The 20,458-nt window shown below is 41.0% G+C and overlaps 1 protein-coding gene across 22 annotated transcripts in view; it reads right to left on the bottom strand.

The window, feature by feature from the left end:
* The window catches only part of LOC141794634 (neurexin-1a), a 469,750-nt gene that overhangs the window by 212,179 nt on the left and 237,113 nt on the right, over positions 1 to 20,458 (bottom strand). The window contains exon 1 of one of the 22 annotated variants that reach the window (XM_074675014.1): positions 3,216 to 4,258. The exons of 19 other annotated variants lie outside the window; for them this stretch is intronic. In XM_074675014.1, coding sequence (XP_074531115.1) covers positions 3,216 to 3,462 — 247 coding nt within the window. In that variant the 5' untranslated portion in view covers positions 3,463 to 4,258. Of the gene's footprint in view, positions 1 to 3,215; positions 4,259 to 20,458 lie in introns of those variants that run through there. 2 more of the 22 variants (XM_074675013.1, XM_074675015.1) reach the window with 2 other exon arrangements.

Below are 20,458 nucleotides of genomic sequence, written 5' to 3'. Positions count from 1 at the left end.
TGATTGAAAAAGTGCATTTTTATTGAATTGTGATGGAGGCGATTTGCATATAGAGCTAAGTGTCAGGACTCTATTAGCTTTGTTTGGGCTAATCACTTGAGACAATGTTAAATGCACTGTGACAACACTGGTGAAAGGCAGGTACAGTTACGTAAGTGTCGCAAATAGGATTAGAATTTGGCAAGAGAACACAGTACGTCCAGAGATTGAAAAGTAGAAACTTTCAAGGCTCATAATTGGAGTATTGGTTTTAACTCAAATAATCCACACATGAAAAGAAATCACAACGTTCAAGTCCATACATAATGATTATGTGGAGTCAAGTGCAATAACACAGGAAAAAAGTATTGAACACACCATGGACAGGCTGTATACTTTGGCAAGGAAATGCACCATACCACCTGAAATCTGTCAGTAATTATTACTTGAACTTCCAATTAGTGCAAACCAACATCAGCTGGGCTAGAGCAAATTGATGGTCCTAGAAAAAAGGTCATTTTTCCACCAAGCAGTTAAATACCACACACCTCATGATGGGTAAAGGCAAAGAGCTCTCTGAAGACATTCACAACCTGATTGTTGCTCAGCATCAGAATGGAACTGGTTACAGACTTATATCAAAGCACCTGAATATTCCAGTCAGCACCGTTGGGGCCATTATTCACAAGTGGAAGAAGCACCACCTTACCATCAACAGGCCACGCACAGGAGCTCCTTGAAGATTTCTGACCAGGGTGTCAGAAAGATAGTCAGAAGAGTACTCAACGAGCCAAGGACCACCCTGAAAGTGCTCCAGAAAGACTTGGAGGCAGCAGGTATAATTGTTACAGAGAAAACAATAGGCAATGCACTCCACTCCTCTATGGACGCTCAGCCCACAAGACTCCATTCCTCAAGAAAAGGCATGTTGAAGCTGGTTTAAAGTTTGCTAAACAGCATCTTGACAAGCCTGTAGAATACTGGGAGAATGTTGTCTGGTCAGATGAGACCAAAACTGAACTTTTGGGCTGTCATACTACATACCATGTTTGGAGGAGAAATGGCACTGCACATCAGCCAAAAAACACTAAACCAACAGTGAAGTTTGGAGGTGGAAGCATCATGGCATGGGGTTGTTTCTCATCTCATGGTGTTGGCAAACTTCATATAATTGACGGAGCAATGAATGGAGCCATGTATGGGGAAATTCTTGATCTGAATCTGCTGCCATCCACCAGGATGATGAAGATGAGACGTGGCTGGACCTTCCAGCAGGACAACCATCCAAAGCACACGGCAAAGTTGACTCTCAAATGGTTTCAAAAAAAGAAAATCAATCTGTTAGAATGGCCTAGTCAATCACCTGACTTCAATCCAACTGAACATTTGTGGAAAGAAGTAAAGAAAAGGGTTCACCAGAGGGCACCAAAGAATATTCCAGATTTAAAGACAATCTGTGCAGAGGAATGGGACAAAATCACACCTGAGCAGTGTGGGCCATTAGTTCAAACATACAAGAAGCTTCTGGAAGCTGTCATTGCAAACAAAGGCTTCTCCACTAAGTATTAGATGAGTCTCAGTTAGCGTGTTCAATACTTTTTTCCTGTGTTATCGTACTTAATTCACTATAATCATTATTTATGGACCTGAACGTTGTGATTTCTTTTCATGTGTGGATTATTTGAGTTAATACCAATGTCTGGTAGAAATTTTGTTTGAATTGCAGCTTTAGAAATAAATGTGATGAGAAAAAAGTTGTCGTGTTCAATACTTATTTTCCCCACTGTATCTGCATGTGTGAAATGCTGCAGTGTAGATTTAAGGAACGAGCCCCGTGCAAATTAAACCAATCACTGCACAGCTGAGACATCAGCACCAGGGGTTTTACAGCAGCAGGCTTTGTCCTGGAGCCAGGTACCGTGTTGAACAGCGTGTCTCCCATTTTGCTTTCATGCACCCTCCGTGCTCTGATCAACCTAAAATGTAATCATGTTACAGCCTCCTCCGTAGCTCCTCTGGTAATAACAGGAGCGATAACTGTGATATTAACTCGTGGAATCTGCCTGAGAGCAATATGTGCCCCCCCCAGGGGTCCTGAGGGAGAGCAGGGGGTGAGCTGAGTGTTGTCTGCCCCAGACGGGTCACGGCAGAGTGGCCTAATTGGCTCTCTTGTTGTCTCAGTAGGCCGGCAAACCTCCCATCTCTCTCATCATGACTGAGGGGCTTCGACTCCCTTGCTCATACAGGTCTGACTCAGCCCAGTGATCTGGACTTCAGACTTTTTCCAGAGCCACTCCTGGGTCTGATAAAAACATCCTCAGAATGCCCTGAAAAGGTGCTAAAACTCCAAACTCTGAGGCTTCAAACTTCACCTTAGCAGTAGAGAAAATGTGTACATTATTGAGCAGCTTCTTCTCAATGGAATAGAGGGCAGCATTACGTCAGCGTTACACCAGCTCTGATTACGTCACTCCAAAATGCCTGGGCAGATGATGACTAAAGACAGGAGTATTTTAGGCATCTGAGCCTCAATAACTCATTGTTAAACATCAGCAGCGCTCAGAAGTTCAGGTGAAATTCAAACAGAGAGGAAATCAAGTGGGAGGCAAGTACTGCAAAAAAAAAAAAAAAAGTGGAAAAACAATCTGCAGTATTTCTGAAATCATTCACACATACTGGATTGAGGCGAGCACACTGCAGTCTGCCATGAATGCTCAGGATGAGGTTATATAAGTCTTCAGAGTTGAGTTTTTTCCCTCCTTCCTCGCCTTGCCTGTGTCGTGAACCTTCTTGCCACACTTGGTAAAGAGGCCTCATCTACACTCCACGCTGGGCAGGGGCCAGGAGCGGCTCTACGCCCTGCGGAGCTGGAGGGAAACACATCTTTGTCTCTTCCAAACACCCTGGGGCAACATGGAGCGCCACAGCGTTCTAATCCTGTCTAATCTGGACACAGCGGAGCATCTGGAGATAGGGATATGGCTAATCTCAGACATGGAAACAGAGGGCACTTTGCTGAGATGGAAAAATGAGGAGGGATCTAGACTCTTACACAGCTATGCGTGCATCTTGGGAAGGAGGATCTTTAATGAAAGAAGGGATGAGCAAGTTTGCAGCTTGGATCTGCAGAAGTCGACCACAGAGCTGACTAAAAGTTAACCACAGAGATGAAATCATCCAGAAAGGAGCTGGAGAAGTTAGCGAGCTCAGAGAAAGTGCCAGACGTGGATACTTACTGTGCCCTGCTCTAAGGGATGCAGGTGATCTGTGGATAGCAATAGGCACAATATGGTGACGCTTGTTTCCATGGGAGAGGTGAATGTGATGAAGACTCTCCACAGCACCTGGGTCTGAACCCGCCACAAAGCCCAGAGCCAGGGCTATGATCCACAAGGCCAGGTGGGTGAGTGAAGCCGAACTCCGCTTTGGGGGCTCCGCTTCAGGCCTCAGGGGAGGAAAGTGTGTCCTCCAGCCTCCGAACATCTTCCCTGAGCGGCCGGATGAGGCTTCAGATCAAGGTGGAACTTCGGTGAGCCTCACAGCCCCATACTTCTCACCTTGCCAGATCTCACTATGCCCAGAGAGACTCTCACAGATCCACAGAGGAAAAAAGGAAGGAAAAAAAGTGAAAGGACACCACAAAATGTCGATTGTGGGGAGGAAAAAAAAGGCTCTTGCAGTTCTCCACTGAGTTAGGAAATCCGTAGCAGCGCCCAGGGATGCAAAGAAGTGTCAGAAATCATCATTTAAAACAATCAAAAACACTCAAGAAATCAGGACGAGCTCAAGAAATCCCAGCTTGCTCCAATTCCCTCAGTTCCCTTATTCTCTTTGTTTCTTTCTTCACAAAATTAGAAACATCTTCCCTTCAAAAAGCTGTGAATACTCCTCAAAAATTCTTACAATCACCAGGAAAAAAAAGAAAATCAACTCAAGGGGAGACTAACAGCACCTGTGCAAAGTGGATCTCTTCAGAAAAGCAGGACAGGCATTCTGAGTTTCCCTCCTTGTCTTCTCAAAGGGAGTCCAGAGGAATGGGACCATGGTTAAATCCGAGTCTCATTTGCATGTGTCGGACAGCTGCGGCAGCGCGCGGGAGAAGGCGTGATTGCACCTGTAAGTTGTGGCAAGTCGCGCACCCGTCCTCCATCCAGAGACGTCTGCGCTCAATGAGAGCCGGCGACAGCAGCAACAGCAGCACCTGAGAGAGCAGCCCTGGGCAGGAACACACAAACACACACACGCAGCAGCATCGGCAGCGCCGTTCCAGAAGATGTGCGCAAGAGGAAGAGGGGAGAGAGGAGGAGGAGGAGGAGGAGGAGGAGGAGGAGGAGAAGGAGGAGGAGGACAGAGGGAGGGGGGGAGCCTCAGCAGCCAGCCAGGAAGCAGGAGGGAGAGTGGCTATGCAAATGGGCAGCATTCACATAGCGAATCACTGGAGCCTGAGTGCATTACAGAGGAAGAGCCTATTTAGACAGAATAGCAGGAATTGAAGCAATGTCCCCCAGCCCTGATTCCTTTCACAACCTCTCCCCACTCAGTCTCTTTCAATCCACTCTCCTGTGTGGACATTCATGTGCAGAAAGAAGAAAGAAAGCAAACGAGGACAGGGCAGATTCATTCCTCTCTCTACTTTTTTTTAATCTTTCCTGGTCTCCTTTTTTTCTCCCTGCCTCTCTTCTCCTTTCCTTTCTCCTTTCTCTGTCTGTGAATTTTGGGAAGTTGTGTATAAAAAAGATCCAGGACATTTAAAATGTGGGAGCCCAGCAGTCCAACCCTGCCCTTGCCTCTCCATCGCCCCAGAAAACTGCTTTTCTATAGGCTCACAACCGGACTCTGCAGTCTATCGTTAGCAAGATTTTGGAAGAGTGATGATGCTGCAGCTCACATAGGGAACTCTCCCCTTCTCTGTCTCTCTTTTGCGCTCTCACAAACATATGAACACACACACACACACACACACACACACACAGATACACACATACGTAAACAAAGCACGCACACAGCCTGAGCTGGCAGTGGAGCGCTGTCCACTGAGAGGGGTGCTGAATCCGGGCAAGTCTGCCTCGCCTGCTAATAAAAGAGCATTTCTCCAAAGACAGGGAATGCTGATCGCAGACTCGGAAAGCAGCACGAGGCTCCGGGAATGCAAAGGCACATGTGGACATAAAAGCCCTGCTGATAAACACAATCTGGTTCAGCTGGGAAGTGTGCTCAGTGTTCAGAGTTCAGGACTGGAGAGCACAAAGCTCAGCTGCAGCGTGAACACTGGCCATTCAACATCCTCCCTTTCCAATTGCAGTGTTCTAAGCTGCAGGCAGGAAAAGAGGGAAAAAAAAGGAAACGTAAGCACTGCTGAGCCGATCTTTACGGTTTACAGGGAATACACAAGCATTTCATGCCCAAAGAAAGCCAACTTAGCCAGCGTGACACAGAGGATAAAATGTCCTTCTGCTTTTTTTCACTTGACTGTTTGCATGAAGTCGCTGAAAGACGCCTCAAGCAGAAGAAGAACCAATTACACCAACAGTAATGACGAACAATTTATTTGATCCATTTGCTTAGAACATATACATTAGAGCTGAGGGCTTAATATACTGTCTGCTGAATCTAAACCCAGGGAAAAAGAACAGAACAGACACTTAATTGTTCGAAGAAGAACATAAGCACTAAGATGAATATAATCTGCCATCTGGCGTGACGAGGAGGAAAGAGGATACTTCTTATTTCTCCTCTGTATCTGCTGTTGTGTTCCTATAGAAGGGTGGGAAGCGATTGAAGTACAGAGCAGCTGCTGCACACATTAGGCAACTGTGTTGTTCTCACCTTGTAGAATCTCAATAACTTGGTGCAGCCACCTGGCGCTAAAAAGTCAGCAGCGTGGAACCACAGCTCTGTTCTCATTTGCAATGGTGAAAAGGAATGTACCTGCTGAATGTGTTTACACTTTTATAATTATCAGCAGTGCAATCTGCATAATTACACCTAATAAGGCAATCTATCAGGGCTGCTTGCCAAGGACAACAACCTGACTTACAATGTCCTCAAATGCAAACTTCCTCTGAGACACAAAATGAGATCTTAAATTGCAAAACTGGAGAGTGTGCGCCGTGTGGTTACACCCTCTTTAAGTTTGCATTGTGTGTTTAATGGAATTTCTGTGTTAGCATGCAGCACCTGAAGCTAATGACATCAGCAGTGAGGTGATACCTTCATCAGGTTCATCATTAGTTAGTTGTTCATGTGTGCCCCCAAGTGGCCAGACTGTGAAGTGCACCAAAGGTTTGTGGATTCACAACAAAGCCAGCAGCCTGTGTATGTGACAGAAGATCCATATCAGTCCACATGATAAACAACCAGCGCAAGAAAGCGTCATCATTGCATCATGTTGAGTCTCACACATGAGGAGACAAAAATCAGCCGTGATGTGAAAATGTTTTAGGACTCTGATCAATCCTCTCCACAGGAGAGCCACTCCGCCTTCAGCAGCTTAACCTTTGCTCGAGTCATTTTTCACCACAAATTGGCGATCTCAAGTCAGAGAAGCAGAAAAAAAGCAGGATGCATACAGCTCTGGGGAAAACGTTCACATCTAAATTCCCTCCGCAGACACCTGAGACCAGGATTTAAACTAATTTCAGCGCAGTTACAGATCTGATCGGCTTTAACCAGATGATTGTAGAGCAGCGGCTACAAAATGAGAAAATCCTCCTCCACAGCTAAACTTTCATTCCTTAAGTGTTTTCTTTTTCTTTCTGCATTCTCTGCTTGTTCCTGTTAGTGGGAAGCTGCGTTGACTCAGAGCCAAAAACAACCCATCTTTGTTTCTACGAAAGACCCCAAAGGACTGAGCAAGTCTCTCATGCATGTGATGCTTTGAGTTCACTTCCCCTCTTTTATCTACATTTTCTTTGTTTCTTGTAAAGGTGAAAACATGATGGATGCCATGGAGAGTTATTAAAAAAGGAGGAAAAATGAGAGGATGTGTGCGAGAGTTCCCCTGAAGTACATGATCGGCCAGAGGAGAAATTGGTCTTTGGTGTAATAGTCCCTCGGAGAGCAGAGGGGTGTAAAAAAGGAAAGTCTCTGGCACTCACTTAAGACTGAGACCACAGTGCAGCGAGCTGATGAGTTGATTTTGGAGGATTGGAGGAGCAGTGACTGGAGAGCAGCAGATGTGTGCTCTAAGAGTACCTGACCCGACTCGAGTAGGGCCTTTAAATCAGTTAAAGGACCATCAGGCGACACTTTATCTCTCATGAAGAGGCCCTTTAGAGATGGATGGGCACTTAGGAGCACTTTGACAGAAATGTTTCAGCCACTTTCATATTTACCAGCAATTACAAGACGACACGCTATCTAATGAGGTGTTATTTGAGTCGAAGCCAGTGGAAAAACCACCCAGAACTAAAACATATACTCATGAAATCAAAGTGAGAGTCACACACCGATAACATGACGTCACAGCCAGCGTACATGCCCCAAAGCTGTCACTGCATTGTTAAACAATTCCTCTGTAGCATGAGCTCACGCTGCAGTATCACAGAACTCCACTCCCTCTGGTGACACTGAACAAACACCGCCAAAATAGATCATCAGCAGCCCGCGCTGCACTCCCCCAGCCACAATTAGAAAGCCACGGTCTCCAGTCAACACCCACAGGGGTCAACATTTACTACAGCCAAATAGCCGCCCTGTGGCTCTTCTGATGATTGGAGTTTGAATTTATCACATAATGTTACATCACATTATATATCATTATATTATTCCACATCAAGGAGCCAGGATTAAAGGGAGAGTCCGCACTTTTTGGAGTGGGGTGGTGTGAGGAAGTATTGAGCGTGTCATCAACACAGGTTTCTGGTTAGTTTGGCTTCTGAACACAACAGAAGCTATCAACCACCACAGACTGGACATAATATTTTTTTCTGCTTTTAGTGCATCAATCAGCTGTTTGGGTCAGGTGTTACAAAAAATCATAAATACAAACTAAAAAGTGAGGAATTCTGACTGTGATACACTGTAGACACTAAAATTAATCGATCAATCTTTATTCTTATAGTGCCAAATCATTACAAACATTATCTCAAGACACTTTCCCAAAAAATATTAACAGGTTAGACTCATTAATGTTGATAAAATTTTACTGACAGAAACCCAACATAAAGGCAAAAAAATGAGTCTGATCTCATCTTAACCCAACATGAGTAGGGGAGACTGGGGACAGTTGCAACAAGGGACGGTTGCAACAAGCCTTATTTCTCAGATCAGAAACATGCTAGAGTGATGACACTCACACTGCACATGCTCAGTTAGACCCTTTACCCACCAAGAAGAGAGAGGCCATATTGAGCATCTGGTCCTGCTTCTATCAAGTAAAGTTGTTTTGAAGGTATGAAAGTAGCTTTTTTCATGGGCTGTTTTTTTTTTGTCATACTGTCCTGACCTTATGTATGAATGAATCCAAACCTATCTAGTTTGAATCACTGTTTGTTGACTATTAAATGACATGGTGAGCATGTGTCAATGTCAGTGTGGCTAGCTAGCACATGGCGTTTTGTCATGACTGGTACTATGGGGACAGTTGCAACTGTTGCAACTGTCCCTACGCTATTAGGTTAGTCATATTAGAGGAGACCACACAACCATATTTTTTATGATTTCTAGTTCAAAATAGGCAAAATTAATATATTTTATTGCTCATGATGAACAGAACAGGCAATCATATGGAGAAACTAAGGCTAATAATAAACAGAATAATTTCCCAAATGACTTGTTAAGCAAAAATTAGCATTTAGTTATTATTGTATATTGTATGTATCATATAAACTTGTCATATAGTGAATGAATCATCTAAATAGAGAAATTGTAAAAAAAAAAAAAAAAAGAAAAAAGAAGAAATTATTCCATTCTTTTTGTCCCAAAATGCAATATTGAGTTTGTATAGCTCTAGTAACATCTGCACATTGACTCAAAGTAGGCCCTTGTTTAAAACAAAACAAAACTAATTCAATACCTTAAAGCTGTACAGAAAAGAAAATTGAATTTGAGCCCACTCTGGGTCATAACATTAGTATTTGTCCTATTTAGACAAAACACTGAGGATAATTAGTGGAAAATTCATGTTTTTTTCATATGTTGCAACCGTCCCTGATCTGTGTTGCAACTGTCCCCAGGTTTGGGGTCAGTTGCAACGTCTGAATTCCTCTATTCAAATTAAAATTGTGATTAATATGTTATATGTAGCCATCTTTAAATGGTATGGGCATTTAGCAGACAGATGTAGGTTTAATATGTAAAGATTTGGTGAGACTAGTCCAAATACTCTCTGAGTAACTGAGGGTAATGTAAAAAGTGTTGCAACTGTCCCCAGTCTCCCCTACAGCACTTTGCAGAATTTAGCAAGTTACAGTCCCTTTAAAGGGCAGAAACCTCGAGTAGAACCAGACTCATGTTAGGCAGACATCCACCTCCACTGTGTTGGGGTTAGAGACAGATAGAGGAGAAATGAAAACTTAAAGAACTAAAATTTACAGCAAAAGAATGACACTCAAAACCCTAAGATAAGACCTACACGCCCTGAGAGCTCCTGCTTTAAAGGGGGGGGGGGGGGGGGGGGGGGGCTTGAAACCAACATTTTTCAGGACCTCAGTTCCTGCCTCACTGTTTTTTTTTTTTTTTTTTTGCCTGAGATACTGGAAGTGATTATTGGCAAAAACCTCACGATACTTGTGTCACGATATGATTGAATCACGATATATCACGGTATCACAATCTTATGATATATTGCAATATTCTACACAGCTAACTAAGAAAAACAATTCATCAATTGAAAACAACTTTTAGATTTTATTGTTTTTGAAAGACTGAAAGTCAAATTCAGTGTTACATAAATTTAACTTGAAACACAAAGTGAGTTAACTTTGTCACTTAAACTACTGTGACTTTAAACTAATGCTGCAAAGAAACGATTGGGTGAAAGGCATGGTCGGTTGGTAAAACTGATAAATATTAATTGGTGTCACCAATGCTACTCATAAAACAGCTGATAATATGTAAAAAAAAAAAAAGTCACTGTGACTGATTTTATCCGTCTACTACACTATAAAAGTTCAACTTATAATGATTTTAAACCACCTGACCCATAAAAATAAAGAAAAAAATATATATCTGTGGGATTAAAACTCTTAACATCAAGTTTGGGAAAAAATATTTTGAATATATTGTGGGATTAAATTTATTTTTCAGTCTATTGGAGGTGCAGAAGTTGTATTTTACTTCCAACTGGGCTAAAAAATGAATTTTCACTTTTTTTTTTCAAAATACCAATATTATTGTATCAGAGGTCAAAGTATTGTGATATATTACCATATCAATATTTTTTTCACACCACTCAGACACCAGTTGTAGGATCAGGATGGAAGTTTGTAAAAGCACTTGCTACTTTTTAATGATTGCATAATGACACAAGCTACAGTCCACAGGATATGTTTAGCTTATCAAATACACTGTGAGCTGTTAAATCTAAGACTAGGCTGACTCAAAAGCAGTAATGTGTCATCCAGATAATGTTTACTTTTTGCCAAAGTGGTCTGAAACTAAAATTTAAAAGGAAAAACACCAAAAATATCAGAAGTGTACTTTTACACTAACAGTTTTTAGGTCAGACTTTTGCAAAATTAGCTGGATTACATGCTACTGTTGACCTTGTGTGTGGCCAAAGGGTCATACACTTACTAAAAACGAGTACTTGGTTAAAAAAAGGGGCCTTCAAAAAGGTCAAACTAAGATTTCTATTTCTTTCGTCATTTCTTTTTGATGCTTTCTAGCAGCACAGTTTTTTTTTAAAGGGAAATTTTGGACTACCGGGGTTTTATATGACAGCAGCTCACTGTGTTTCCTGATCAGGAGCAGTTTACTGTATCACATGCAGCTGTTGGCTCAGAGCTGCTCCAGCCATGCATGAACTGCCTGTACCTGTCGAGAGCTGCGATGACACATCTGTGTCAGGCACAACAACATATGTGCTCTCCTCAACAAGAGCTTTTAGAGGCCTTTATCAGTAGGAGGGAAGGGTGTCAGATATACACTTTGGAAACAACAGCAGACTGGTCAAAAATCAGTTTGATGCTCACAAAACCTAAACAAAGAACTACTCCAGCTCCTCTCCAGTCTCCTCTCCGAAGACGTCTGACTCTAACAGTGCCTGTCATACATTGACATAAAATATTAAACCTGAGCTCTTTATTCAGTTGGAGCATTCTGAGAAAACAAAACGTGTCATTACTCATCTGAACACGGTTCAGGATGCTACAGAGAGAGACAGATGAGCACACAAAGCTCTGATGCTAATGTGTCCGTGTGTACAGGAATAGCAGCAGAGGGCTGTCTTAGTCATCCCCGAGATGTGACATGATAAGACCGGGCAGATACAGGGAGTCAACACTCAATACAAACACACAGGCTGCACAGCATTTCAACAGAGAGGGCATCCAGAGTGTCAATACTGCTTGTGTTAGCCGCGGATGTTACATCAGGTGCCTGTCTGTCAGACGGATTCACTGTTAGAGACAAAGAGAGGTGAACTTTGACCTCTGTGGATCAAAAGGCATCCACTTACTTCTTCCAATTCATGTGCACTCCTGCATGCCTGCTTCTGCTGAGTCCTGCAGCTCAGGGTTTTATGTACCACTGCAGCTGTGGATGCCCTCATGATTAAGAGATTAGCTCTTTCTAGGATCTACTGCTCATGCATGTGCAGCAACCACACAGGCAGTGATTATGATATCAAAGAAATGGAGCATACATGCATGTACTGTAAATCAGGAAAATCAGCCAAGCCAACATGGAAAAATGCACCACGTGGAGATTTGTGCTGCACTGGCTGTTCATTATGCAAGCTGTGAAGACTACATAAATAACACCACTCAGGCTGATAAAACGGCACACTAATAGGAAATAATGCACAGTTAGTGTTGTTAAATCAAATCAGCAAACAGAAACTCACAGCAGTTTACTGTAATGACTTGGTTTTCACTTAGGACAAAACAAAGACACAAAAAAGCATCTATTTTAATTCAACCTTTATCTAATTAAGCTTCAAATGGCTTATGTAATTGAGTGGAGATGCTGGAGAAAGTAAAACAGGGCTGATTAAAATCACTTTTTTTTCTGTTTACATAACTTCCTCCAAAACAACTTTCTTTTTCCATACTCCTGTCTTTTGGTCACAAGGACTGAGGCCTGGGTGATAAAATGATAAAGATAAATATCGGGAGATATGAGACGTGGTCAATAGAATTTTAATAGGATTCATATGTTCATGTTTTAAACGACATAAAGTTAACCTATCATATCTGGGAGGAGGAGATGCAAATTTAATCATTTAGCGCTCGCAGAGTGATTTATCAAACCTGAAACTGCTAGCGGTCACTGTTTTTGCATCTATATTTGGCACATTTAAAAGGCAGGTGCAAACTGGCACAGTGTTACACACAAACAGCTGCAGCCACTGTGGCATGGAGGTGCAACAAAAGATGAAACAGAATCTTCTGTGTGTGCTTTTTGGTTTTTTCAAATTCAAATTCTTCTTTTCAGTCCTAGTTTATAAACTGGAAAAAAGTTACCACTTTTTGCCAGCAGAGGACATTGTTATTTAACTTTTTTCCCATGGTCTGGTGTGAAAGAAGAAAACTAAAAAATCACAAAAAATCATAAATATCAAAGAATCACAATTTAAATTGAATGGGCACTGCAAAAATCATATTAGAATTGAATCATAAGAATATGAAATAGTCCCAGCCCTAGTGTCAACACAGATGGACTGTCAGATATTTGAAAAAAAAAAAAAAAATGAAAAATTGAAAAATATCATCTATCCAACAACGGCATTTTTGAGCTTTAATTTTTTAACTGGAGCTTTGTGTTTTCACCAGCTGCACTGGTGTCCACCCATACGTAATGAATGTAATCTCCTGCGCTCTTTGGAGAGCACAGGAGATGAACCTTCTTCCTCATTCACTGGCGGCTGAGTTCAAGCTGCCAATGAATGACCTTTGGACTGTTGCCAGGGCATTAACAATCAATATCAGCCCAGATACATCACCAACCAGCTGCCACAGAGTGTTGGGGCAGAGGGCGCACGTCACATTTGTTATGGACATCATATTTTTTTTCTTATGTCATATTTTCGTAAGTTTATATTTATATGTCTTTATTAAATATTTCTTTCTTTATTTCTTTCTTTATTTGTGTATGTATTCATTTATTATTATTATTATTATTATTGTTTTTTATTATTTTCTATTAATTTTTTTATTCATTTTTTTTTATTTTTTTATTTCAATTTTTTGTCATAATCTATTTTCTTAAAGAGCTTTTTTCCCTATACATTTTCTTACTTGTTTTCTTTAACTGCTACTATGACCCCATTATTTCCCCTCAACGATAAATACATTCTATTCTATTCTATTCTATTCTATTCTATTCTAAATCCTCATTTAAAGAGGGTGCTTTGCACCTGTTATCAATTGGGCTCTAATTCTTTGTAGATCACCTGCAACGCACCCACTAATAACAAAGTAAAGTAGATGTACCTGTTTTATCTCTCCAAAGTTTTTGTATAATGTTTTTCAGTCCATCTGTCCTGTTTAGCCATGACATAAAACTAAACCAAGCCAAAAAACGTTCTTTGATTTATATCGTGATAAATATCAATATTGACTGAAATGAAAAACATTTTCCTGACAGGATTTTTTCTCACATCATCCAGGCCTACACAGGCTGCAGTGACCGCAGTAAATATACACATGAAGACTCTTTAACATGATGCAGTTTTCTCCACACATGTATTTATCCCTGTGAAAGCATACTGACATGGTTATAGTGTTTTAATGATGCTGTTTGTACCTCGTGTTTAGTGTAAACACATATATATGTATGTATAAACGCACACACGCTGTGCACAGCAACCTTTCTATTACCGCTGCTGGAGCAGGCCCAAGCTACAAACATGGTAAATAAACAGATGTTTATTTTTTTCCCTTTTCCTCTCGCTACACTGAGCTGTTTGTATCGCCAACAGGCTCCTTTTGCTCCTTTCTCACGTTGGATTCTGCTGGCGAGAGATGCTACAGATTCTGGCTGATGTTATGAACCTTTTCCCTCCCCTCCTAATGCATAAACGAAGCCACAGCCGCGTTATTCATTTCCATAAACCCATTTAAATACACATAATGATCAAGTGCAGGGAGAATAACATTCAGAAATCCTTGTACCTAAGTGCAAATAAAGGTTGCGGGTGTGTGTGTGAGTGTGGAAAAGTACAGAAGTGCTGGCTTGTGTGTGTCAGGGAGAGGGTGTGTGTCTGCAGATGCATAAACCAAATCCTAACTGTCAGTAAGAGAGATAGGGGTCACAGGTCGGCAGCTTTTCGAAGGCTTTCTCTCTATCTCCTCTGACAGTTCCCGAGATGCAGTGGGCCACCAGGGCACTGTGTCTGTCTCTCTGCGTCTGTCTGTCTTTTGTGAAATCCGTCCAAAGTAGATCAGTCTCCTTCCAACAGTGCTTCATCCTGAACAGGTCAAGGACAGAATGTGTGTCTCATCAGGAGTCTGCACAAACTAACCGGGATGAAAAGGAAAGGTAATAAAAATTTCCTTCAATAATTCTGAAGTATTAATAAACACTTCAACAAAAAAAAGCCTCCTGCGTCCTTTTCAGAGAGATTCATTGATTGTGGAATTAAATCCACAAAAATAAAAAGAGAACAATTTATTCTCCGTTGAGAGGCTCTCTGCAGTTCACTTCTTCTGTTCTGGTTTTGAAAACATGAAGAGAAATACGTCTCTTCTGATCACCGCAGGCGGACGGGGGACGATCTTTCTACGTGTGTTTGTATAATGAAGAATCTTCTTCCTACACAAAGTTGAATCAGCGAGTGCCACTTCTGCTTCCGTCTTCATTTAAAGTGCGACTCGACAACACGATGAGTGATGTTGTGCAATTCAAGAACGTATGACTGAGCCTTTTCATTTCACATCTCTGCCTTGAATCAGTCAAGTAAGGTGAAAGGAAATGAGCATGTGAATGGATATTGGCCTCTCATGACTCTCTTTATTATAAAACACAAATTAGGAAGTGTCCTTCATGAAAGCCTTAAACTCAAATATGATGTGTTAGAAATGCTGAGGGCGGGAGACTGATCAGAGGTTGAAATGTGTTGAAACAAGACGGTAAAGCTGTGTGAGGTGAACTTCTGCAGAAGAAAGGAAAGGCAGCTCTCTCTTCTTCCATTTCTTGACATTTTTTTGTCATCTCTGTGTTTGGAGTGGATCTTTACTTTGTATGGCTCATTCGTTGGTCGTGGACACCAAACTGGTTTTGTCTTCAGTGATATTTTTACTACTTTTTCTCCTGTGTTTCTCTGGAGATCCAACATGTAACCATGGCTGCATTGTTTACATGTGAAATCAGCTGTTAGCAGCCTGTAGCATGTCAATGCTAACTGGAGCTAGGCCTGATGTTTCCCACAAAGTGAAGAGAAGGAGGTGAGGACGACGTGCTGGTTCTCAGGTGTGAGCTAAGAAGTGACGACATCGACCTGTCCTTCCATCCATCGTTATTGGGAACGTAAGATCTATCTCCAATAAGATGGACAAGCTAGCCATGCTAACCTAGCAACAGAGGGACAAGCTGTCACCATCTATTTTCTTATGGACCTTTTTGCACTTTCTATACACTTTCTTACTTTTGTTTTCTTGATTGCTGTTGTGACTCCTTCTGAATTTCTCCTTGGAGATAAAATGTATTCTATTCTATTCTATTCTATTCTATTCTATTCTATTCTATATTCAAACCTTGTAAACAGTCAGTTATAGCCAGTGTAGGGAATAACGGTGATAAAACATTGTTACTTTTCCCTGCAACGGGTTCTCTAATTAACTCATTGGCTGCCATAGACGTCAATTCGACTCCTAACATTGACTGCAAGAAACGTTTACGTGATTTGTCATTTACAACCGAATCACCCAATGGAGAAAGGTACCAGAGAAAGGTATTGGATCAGATCAGTATCGTCAAAATATATGACAAAATCTGATCGAATTGGATTAAAAAAACTCTGTATTGGGACATCCCTAGTTGTTTTGACTTGGAAAAATATTAGAGATGACAGGACCAGACTTAGAAATAAGGGGTTAATGTGGAGAAGTTATGAGTCAGGAATGGAGTGGGAGACAGGGTTAAAAAGTGGTAGAACCCCTCTTAATTCTTGAGTGTTGGCAGGTCCATCAGACCTGATCCAGGATAGGAACTGGCTGGTCTGTCAGGTTAAAACTGGCGTTTTCAGGATGGAAGTAAACACACACCACTTCAACGTCACAGATGTAAAAGACAAGAACATACATGTGAACAGTATGTCACAGAGCAAAACCTGCTCCAAAACTGAATTCTTTTGCAAAGTTAAAAGTTGAAAGAGTAATTCTGCAACTAATTCAAGTACTTTTTTGGGGAAGTAAGGAGTAGCTATAACTAATTGGATCAGACACTGATCAGATACTGGCACTGGATCAGAAAGGTCCTTGCTGTAATGTATGTCTACCAAAAGTGCCACACAATAAGTAGCGTGTCTCTGGTTGTCTCATCTGCAGGCCCGACTGTATTTCCTGTCTACGACACCATCAAGGTTGACCACCGCCAGATTTTACACACACTCTCGCTCAGTTCCACATGATTCCAGCTGAAAGTGTTATTCATGGAAGAATCTCTCCCGATGAATGATTTCTGCTCAGCCTGTGCTCTAACATCTCCTGAATTGAGTGGGCTACAAAGAAACATTCACTGATTTGTTCTCTCTGGGTTTGAGTGATTTCATCTACAACACAAAACCTCCTGGATAAAACATCTTTGAAGTCTTTGCAGGTTTCTGCTATGAAGTCAGGACGGCTTTATTACTGAAACAGACTTTGTTTCAAACAGTCATCGCTGCGTGGCCTCCACCTCAGCTGTTCACAAACAGGGAAGGATCTGAATAGAGCAACACATGAAGTTTTCTTCTCTTCTTGTAAACATAAGTTCAAGGACATCTCGGCCGCCTGATGAGTTTTATTGATCCCCGCGTGATGGCGAGGGAGAGGAGTCTGAATTGAGAAGCTATGAGAGCGTATTGTTAATGTTACCTGAAGTACATGGCTCGGCTTAGACACACTTAAGATGTTTGTTTATGAGAGTCTGACAAGAAACAAGCCCTCTTTTATTCGCTTTGTGACAGGTTTGAACAAGTTTTTCAAGATGTTTCTGTACTTATATTTCAAATATAGTACAAACCTTTTGAGAACATCTAATTCCTTTTCTCCATCTGTCTTTAAGAGGCTTTCAAACTTACACAGTCAAGGAAAATGAAAGGAAGAGGAACATAGGTCTGAAGGCTCATCAAAAGCCAAGAGTGCTGAAGTGTTCATCCGGTGGTTTACATTAGACTGGATTTTATAGCTGTGGGGAGTTGATTAAGGCCCCATTTGCATTCATTCCTCCAAAACTCTGTACAAAGGCTGGTTTCTTATGAACAGTGACAGCAGCCGCATTAATAAGTTCCCAGAAACTGGATGGAGTAATGTTTCATCCGACCTCTAGAAGCTTTTGTAACAAAGACATGGACAAAAAAAGGAAGTTAGGTTCAGATATGTAAAGAGGCTGTGAAGACGACCTGTCTGACACCTCTGACCAGAAACAGTTGTGTTTTTCTAGGATAAAGACTCCATTTCCCGTGAGCACCGTCACCCACTGTATTAAGAATATGATTCTTGACAAGGGGGGTGTACTTTTCTTTGTTCAAGACAACTTTTCCCAGGATGCAAAGTGACAAGATGTTTGTTGCAAAGTATTGATGACAGCCTACACTGCAAAAAAACTAAAACCTTATCAAGTGTTTTTGTCTTATTTCAGTAGTAAATGTATTTCTGGACTTAATATGAGCCACATTGACCTGACCAACCAAAAAAAAAAAAAAGGAAATTCAAAATTGCCAATGAAACAAAAGAAAAGTTACTTGTCCTAAGAAATTCTACTTTTAAGCAAAATTTTGAGCAAATGTTTCTTACTAAATTGGCAGATTCTATTTTTATTTGTTACAAGCAATTCAGACCTCATTTTTGTCTCTAAATAACTTAAAACAAGACATTTTTGGGGTTTGATAAGTTTAATGTAGCTCATGTAAAGTATAATAAGAAAACTTTTACTTAAAACAAGACAAAAACACTTGATAAAATTTCATTTTTTTGCGGTGTATCTACAGTACTTCCTGCCCTGTGTACACTATTATGTTGTTGCATTCTTTATAATATGGCACTGGAGCAAAAAAAAAAAAAAAGGCCCCATCTTTGTTATTTCTAAATTTTAAGGCCAAAACTGGTTGATCCATAAAAAGGGCCCCCAGTAGAGTGAACACAAACATCTCACCAAAATAGAATCTAGCGGGCTTGTGCTGGTCAATGGACTTATACAGTGCCCCAACATTGCAAGTCACATTCACACACTGGTGGCACACTGCAAAAAACAGATATCTTGTCAAGTGTTTTTGTCTTGTTTTCAGCAGAAAATGTCTTTTAAGACTCAATATGGGCCAAATTCACCTGACCAGTCCAGAAAAAATGTCTTTTTTCAGGTTATTTAAAGACAAAAATGAGGTCTGAATTACTTTTTACCATTAAAAAATAATCTGCAAATGGTACCAGAAAAAAAGTTATTCATATTAAGACATTACTCTAGTTACAAGCAATTTTTTTTCTTGTTCCACTGGCCATTTTTTTAATCGTTACACGCAATTCAGACCTTGTTTTTGTCTTCAAACAAATTCAAACAAGACATTTTTCTGGTTTGATAAGTTAAATGTGGCTCATATAAAGTATAATAAGACAACTTTTACTTAAAATAAGGCAAAAACACTTGATAAGATTTTAGTTTTTTGATGTGCCGAATCTAGGGCCAACCTGGTAAGTGTTTGGGGAGCATGCAAACTCCATATAGAAGGAAATTCGAAACCTATTCATTCACACCAACTAGGATTGGGCATTACAAGTAAAAGAGCTGTTCGAAAACCGCTCGGTACTATTTGAAAACTATTCAAAGATTGTGACTCACCCCCAACCTGCAAACCACCGCCATCGTCAAACTTACTTCTTGGGTGACGAAGCCTACCACTGACTGTTGCCACACTTTTCGCTGTCAAATGGCTGTGCATAGTGGTGGCGACTTGTGATATACTAGCCTAACCTTGCAGAGTTTGCACTGCACCTCATTTTCGATCATTTTTCAAAGGCGTTCCCGCACTTTCCAATCCATTTTTGAACGTCTCCTTGTTCTTGTTTCAGCCGTAAATCCTCAAACCTGTTGACTTCTGGTCTGGCTCTATTCATTATGTCAGTTTGTAGCCATAGTGAGGTTAAATGTGATGGAAATATGGTTTGGACACAGTTTGTTTCATTTTGAAAGCCATTGGGCATTTAAGATGGTTTCTGTGGTAAACTTCCTGTCCTGCCTGACCTGCTTTTTGTGAAACTGACACAAAAGAGCTCCGGCATCCAACAGGAAAAAGCCATGGTCACATGAACTACTCATAGTGATTTGTGGTTCAGTTTCTTGCTTAAGACTTCCTGGTGTGACTACAGGAGCTGGGATTGAACCCTCGCCCCAGCATCTTGCTAAGGTTGTCGTTTATGCTCATTTTGCTGGTATTAACGATCCTCCTTTAATGGAGCAGGTAAAGAAGGTTAAAGAAAGGTTAGCAGACTTTGATTGCACGCTTCATCACACTCAGTGATTCATCATGTCGCATGTTTGCACAATTAATTACATTCAATGACTCATCGTGTGGCGTGTTGTCAGATTGTCAGCGCCACAGCGGGATTGATGCAACAGTTTCCTGTTTGACTGACTGTGATCAGTGGTCACAGTTGGAGCGCTGCAGAGCCCAGCCTCGTGCTCTGCGTGCAGCTGAGGATGTAACAGGTTGATCATTATTTCAATGAGGATAACGAGCTGGTGGAGCTCTTTCACCGCAAAAAGGGAAATCCTATCAAGTTGTTTTGTCTTGTTTGAGTAGAAAATGTTTTTTTAGACTTAATATGAGCCACATTTTTCTGACCAGTCCAGAAAAAATGTTTGTTTTAAGTTATTTAAAGACAAAAATGAGGTCTGAATTGCTTATAAAAGTTTAAAAAGATTTGCTAATGGACCTCATTTTGACCTCAGTGACCTCATTTTTTCTTTGAATAACTTGAAACAAACATTTTCCTGGAGTGGTCAGATAAATGTGGCTCATATCAAGTACATTAAGACAAGTTTTTTTTTTTTTTTTTGAATAAGACAAAAACACTGGATGAGATAGTTTTTTAAAATGTACAAATATTAGCAGGTTGTCAAATACTAGTGTCACTCTGATAAACGTCCAAACGTGAAAGCATGGCCGCCTTAATATTAATAT

Source organism: Halichoeres trimaculatus, unplaced genomic scaffold, assembly GCF_033239565.1.
Source record: "Halichoeres trimaculatus isolate MK-OKI-2021-1 unplaced genomic scaffold, fHalTri1.1 fHalTri1_scaffold_8, whole genome shotgun sequence".
Taxonomy (NCBI): domain Eukaryota; kingdom Metazoa; phylum Chordata; class Actinopteri; order Labriformes; family Labridae; genus Halichoeres; species Halichoeres trimaculatus.
The sequence above is the reverse complement of the archived record's forward strand: the minus strand, read 5'-3'. Positions and strand labels throughout refer to the sequence as shown.